This window comes from Eupeodes corollae, chromosome 1 (assembly GCF_945859685.1).
Source record: "Eupeodes corollae chromosome 1, idEupCoro1.1, whole genome shotgun sequence".
Taxonomy (NCBI): Eukaryota; Metazoa; Arthropoda; class Insecta; order Diptera; family Syrphidae; genus Eupeodes; species Eupeodes corollae.
In genome coordinates, this window is record NC_079147.1 from 234522857 (window position 1) to 234528963 (window position 6107).

A 6107-nucleotide genomic window follows, 5' to 3' on the forward strand; every position below is an offset into this window, starting at 1 on the left:
AGCTTAGAAGGAAGCCTCAAGATTCATGTGGTATCACAATGGGCCATTAAACTGGCTTGAGTGTGTCCGTTTCCATCTTGGACAGCCACTTTAACATAACCTAACACTACTTATATTTTATCTATTTAACAAAAATTAACACAAACTCTATTCAAACTCTAATGACATTCGGAAACTCATTGCCAAGTACTAAAAATCCAATTGCGAATTTGTCATTCCGAAAGTACTAGATTTCTTATCCGCATTAGAAATAGAGAGTGCAAAATATTCGTTTTGAAAATATTTGCTTTCGAAACGAATTACAGAGTATGGCTCCAGTTGTTTATAATATGCACAAAGCAAATTTTCTTCAAATCCGAGAAACAGCCAAATACGGAATAAAAAAGCTGTTTAATTGATAACAAGTAATAACAGCCTAAAAATAAGACGGTTTTTCCAATAAACCCCATATTTTCAATTTGATATTTACGTACATAGACATATTTTAATAAGAAAACAACAAATAAGTATTTTTCTTTAAAACAAAAAATATGTTAATTAAATTCATTGTTAGCTCTTGTTGCTTAAAAATTAGAACTACACTTATGTATATTTACTAAAAACAACCTTTTCGACGCCAAAGGAAAAATACCTGTGGTGAAAAACTTTTTGTTCGATAAAATTCATAAAGTATCTAAAAGTTAAACACAAATGTAATTTTTCTTGCATATCTCACAATGCAAAGATTTTAAGTCAAAACCATGAGTCAAACATTTTCAAATAAAATCTGTTGTTAGTATCTTTTCAACTTCTGTTTTATTGGGCAGGTTCAGCCAACATAAGGGACTTCATTTGCAGTCAACTTCATTCTTTGAACTTAAATTTTGACCAAGGCAACTAGTAAGTTTTTTAAGCGTCATGAATTTCAGAACTTTACTTCGCAAATCTCTACTTTAAGTTCATAGTACAAAAAGTACCAACAAAATTACTGTCTTAAAAACACTCCTCAGGCAAGCTACAATTCCACGATTTGTATTTTGTATTGCAAAGAAATATTAGTTATTTCTTTTCCAAATTAACAAGGAACCCTTTGACAGAAAGTAGAGTAATAAAGTTAATCTTTCAGTTGAATGAAAAAACAATATCAATTGTCACTTTGACATAAGTTAACTTGACTTGATACTTAGGGAGATTTTTCTTGACTAACTTTCCAGTCAGCTTTCCATTAAAGTTGCCTTAATTGGAAGGTAATTTTTGGCAGCTTACCAATCAGATAGGTGCTAGAAACTTGGCTAACTTTGAAGTCCCTTATGTCGTCTGAACCTGCCCAATCTTTAACTAGGAATATAATAGATCCAAGTAACCTTCTGTTATTATTAAGATAAAAATAAATATTTTGATGGTAGATATTTATAGAACGTAATCTTTTCCATAATTTTATTATTAGTATTCATCTATTTATTATATTTAGATTAAATAAAATAGATTTTACTAAGAAAGGTGACAAAATCACTTGAGTTTCTTTCGCACATCGCTATCTCTGTCTCTAGGAAACTTTCAACTTATGAGTTTGCGTAATCTCTTGATGGTATCCCTCTTCAGAGAACTGCTACAGTAAAGGATTTGGGTGTCTCCTTTGATTCCAAGTTTACATTTGTTCCTCATTTTTGGATGCTATTGTAGCTAAAGCCAGCTCTATTTCATTAAAAGAAACTCAACTGACTTTTCGGATCCCTATACGCTTACATCTCTATATAACTCATTAGTTAGATCAATACTTGAGTACCTATGCTGATGTCATATGGAATCCTTTCCAACAAACATTTTCGGATAGAATTGAGAAAGTTCAGAATTGTTTCACAAAATTTCTGTTTTGTAAAATGCGCTAGAATTTTTGTCCAGATTCTTAAGCTCGACGTTATCTTCTGGGTCTGAAACCATTGAGAGAAACCAGTTTCAAGGTCAATTAGGGAGTTCAAAAATTACCACTTGTATCAATTACTAAAGTAGTCTAATTATAATTTCAAATTTTCTTTTAATTCCATTGAATTAAATATTTCATTATAAATATTCCAGATCATTCTTCAAAATGTTTTTGATAAAATAACATGGGAAAATAAGGTTCCATTATTTCCATTTGGATCTTATTAAAGATAGTTTTGGAAATACTCCTTTATATTCAAAGGACATAGGAAAAGATATCTAGACAATACAAAAAAGGATGGAAAAACACAATGATATTGTTGATCTCATGAGATTAGGTATGTGGATAATCAGATAAAAAAGATTCAAAACACATCAAATCAGGATTTTGAAAATCGAAACTCGTAAGTAAATACTTTTAAATTAAAGATACATTATATTCATTAAAATTTTTCATAAATAGGTACATAAATCTAATTGGGTATAGCTTTCAATTTCGATTGTCTTCATAAGTAATATGAAGACAACCCAAACACAAGAATTCAACAATTTTAGTAAAGTACACCGAACTCAAGAAAGAAATCCAGTTTTTAGCAAGCATTGCACATCTTATAGCTATAACCATTGCTTTTCTCCGGTCATCTAAATGAAACAACTCTCCAGAAACTTGTACGTAAACCAGTTTATCTACAAACTAAAGAAAAAGAAGAACAATGCCTGAAAAGATAAATGTCTGCCTTTCTTGTTGTTACCTAGGTTGATGGAGGTAAGTACATTTTCATTTTAAAAACTAGCTATTTCTTATTGCATGCATCTATAGTTTCATTTTCAATACCTATGATAACTCTTATTATTTAAAATAAAATCCCTGACCTAACTTTTTTGATATTGAATTTATAAAGAAGAAACAATTCAAATTAATTCTTCACACCTGGGACAAAAAGTCCAGTTTTCAATATAAATCTTTAACAAAACAAAAGAACAAAACAAAACAAATTCAATGTTGAAATCTTAAAAAATAGGTTCCATAGGTATTTTCTTTTCTTTGAAACACGTGCGGGCCCGTATTATGTACTTTGGTATGTAATTAAAATAAAAAGAACACTATACACAAAATTAACAGATCTGCCACAAAACAGCTGTACCTATAATTAAGATAAATAATAATTCATTCGCTAACATTCCTATACAAAATAAGACAATGTTTGTAAAGAGCCGCAAAGAACCTTCAAACCACCTGCACAAATGTCTGGCAAAACCGAACGAAACAACACAACACCAATTCCACCAATGAGCCAACATCAGTACAGTTGTGATGTTATTAAAAGTCCCTTCACTGCAACCGGGCCCCGATTAACCTGAACCTGAACCCATAGGCCGCAGGCTGTAGCCAGTTCCAACTTTCAAAGCCGCTCTGGCTCTGCAGAAGTGCAGATACGAAACTGCATTCCATTTTAAGCAGAATTTATGACAGATAGGTACAACAACAAAAACCAGAAAATAAGAACCATATAAAGAATTCCATGCTCTGATGCTGGCTGAGGCTGACTCACCATAATTAACCGGACAGATGATGCTATTTCCCTCTTTGATGCGTTTTGTTTGTATTTGTGTATTTGTTTGTTTTAAGAATTAATCAAAATCACTGTTATTTCAACAAAATCGATTCACAGTCTCAGTCACAGGCTAAGTGTACGAGTATTCAAATTTTCTATCGAGAGTTGTTTTGCTTTTGTTTAAGTTTTTTTTCGCGCGCGACGGACGTTAATTGGATCAACGAACCATTTGGCTTTTTGAATCGAAACACGTGTTCACTGGAATGCAGTTTTATTATTCATTAATCTTTTTCATTCCAATAAAATCTTGGAATAAATTGTTTTTTTTTTGATATTTTTGACTGACGTTTTTATTTTTATTTTACATTGTCAGCGTGATTTTTAAGTTTTTCACTTAAACACAACTTTTCACTCGACACAATAGCAAAAAGATATAGTATCTACCTGGAAAGGTAGGAATGTAAGATTGGTTTTTGTTTTGTTTATTCACTGTTTTACCTGGATAAACAGGTTTTGGTACCGCTACCGAGTTGGAAAATATCGTTATTTCCACTATACGACACGTTCGAACCGTTCCACAGTCAAAATTCGACTAAACAGAGAGTACTCGCAGTCTCGAACTGAAACTCAGGCATTGAACGAAAAGTCGAAAACCAAGTGCGGGCAAATAAAGCTGGGGATGTTGTGTGCACGATATATTATTCAACTATAGTCGAACCGTCACCACTGTAGTGTCTCGTTGAGTCTTCAGACTTTCAGAGTTCAGAGCAGAGCAGAGTGCAGACCAAAGGCAAGGAGCTATCGCTGTGCCGCGCGTATTCCACAGATACAAAAATAAAACAGAAATAGAGTCTAGAGAGGATTGAATTGTTGTCAGTACACCAAGTTTTCAATAAAAAATACTCTCTATCAAACTGCCTTGCCTACTTTGTGGTGGAATGGAAAGCGAGTTCCATGCTCGCAGTACCGAGGTCGAATACGAAGTGATTTCGATTCGGGTGATTGCTGTGCTCTGTACCTTTTCTGTTTTTGTTGTCGGATCGGAATCTGAACTGAACACTCATTTTCCAGCAGCAGTTTAGTGCTCAGTTTTTGAGTTCCTCGAATGGATTTCTTCTTTGGATGTGTGCTCTCCGGGGGATGATGATGGTATTTATAAGTGTTGGAGTTTGCGTAATGCAGTGAACAGCTGTTGAACAGGAGGAACATAGAAAACACGACGAGTGTTGATAACAGACGAGCCGAGCGGGACTTCCATACTTACCCATTCCCGTCCTTTGAAAGTTTTGGTCCTACTCGAGAATCGAAATGTATAGGTATAGATAGAGTGTTGTTTGTCGTATAGAGATGGATGGCAGGCACAGCCGGTGTTTGAAACGACCCCACAGCTGCTGATGATGGCAGCAGGCCGTATTGAGGGTTAGCAATATCTTTTGCACAGAAACACAACACAATACTCTTAGGTATATGGTATCGTATAACGTATACGTCGTAGTGTCTGCCGTGTTGTTATTTGCACCACTATGGCCACCCTGTTTTGTGTTTAGATAACTGCTGATGTAGTGATGTGCTGATATATAGGTAACAGTTACAGCAATAACATAACATCAGCAGCAGTAACAGCAGCAGCAGCAGCCTCTCTCTCTGTCAAAACATTTGTTGCGAATATTTGTCCAAACACATTCCGTTATGTCATTGATGTGTAATGTGTATTTTTGTAGTCCCAACAGTTGTTGTTATTGTAGTTCTTTTCGTTATTATGCACAAGGGGATGATGATGGGGATGAAGCTTTGGGGTTGATGATTTTCTCTCTCTGTGTATATTCTCTCTGCCTCATTTAAGAAACAAAATGTTTGGTTGTGGGTGGAACGGTCTTGGGGTAGTATAGATACATCAAGTGTTGGATTCACCATTTTGGCACTTTATTGCTAGTATAATGATGGATGTTGAATGTATTTGATGCGGCAATTGCGGCTGCGAGTGGAACAACGGGCAAAATATTTGAACGAGCGAAATGTTGAGCCGCAGTAATGAGGGTAGGTTAGTTATCCTTCCATCGTTATCAGTGTGAGCGTTTGGTTCAAATTTTAAAATGTTTGTTTATAGTTGAAGCTCGAGTGTTAAGCTATGTAGTTGTTACTTTTTAATTTAATTTTAAGCTTCAATATATTCATGAGTTTTTGAAAAAATTTAGGTCCTAGGTTTTCTGTTTATGTTTTGTAACTAAGGGGGTAGATGGTGGTGTTATGTCTTTTTTTTATTAGAGTACTAATAATGCGCCATGTAACATATTCAGCCCTATCATGAATTCCATCGCAATCGGAAATTTTTACGAATCCCGAAAAACTGTATCATGAAATCCGTTCGTAATGCAAAATTAAAATGGTAATTAGGTTTTGATTTTTCAAAAGTGAATGTAGTACAAATGTTTTCCCTCTTATGACTTATTATCTATTTATGGGTGCAATGAATCGCACCACATAAAATATGCAATCAGAAAGCTTCTAGAATGAAAAATCACCATAATTATTAGCAAGGTTTGAAATTCTTCAGTTTAATCTATTATTCAACCGTGAATCGTCTTAAAAACGAACAACACTTGCAAATTATTGAATTTTATTATCAAAATGCGTGCTCGGTTAAGAAAG

General features: G+C 34.1%; 1 protein-coding gene across 1 annotated transcript in view; it reads right to left on the reverse strand.

Annotated features, from left to right (window-relative positions):
• The window catches only part of LOC129941015 (protein CBFA2T2), a 72898-nt gene extending 68433 nt beyond the window's left edge, over positions 1–4465 (reverse strand). Inside the window, exon 1 of the mRNA XM_056049554.1 lies at positions 3456–4465. Within this exon, the coding sequence (XP_055905529.1) occupies positions 3456–3458 (3 nt within the window). The 5' untranslated portion in view covers positions 3459–4465. The remainder of the gene's footprint in view (positions 1–3455) is intronic.
• Between the last annotated feature and the right edge of the window lie 1642 nt (positions 4466–6107).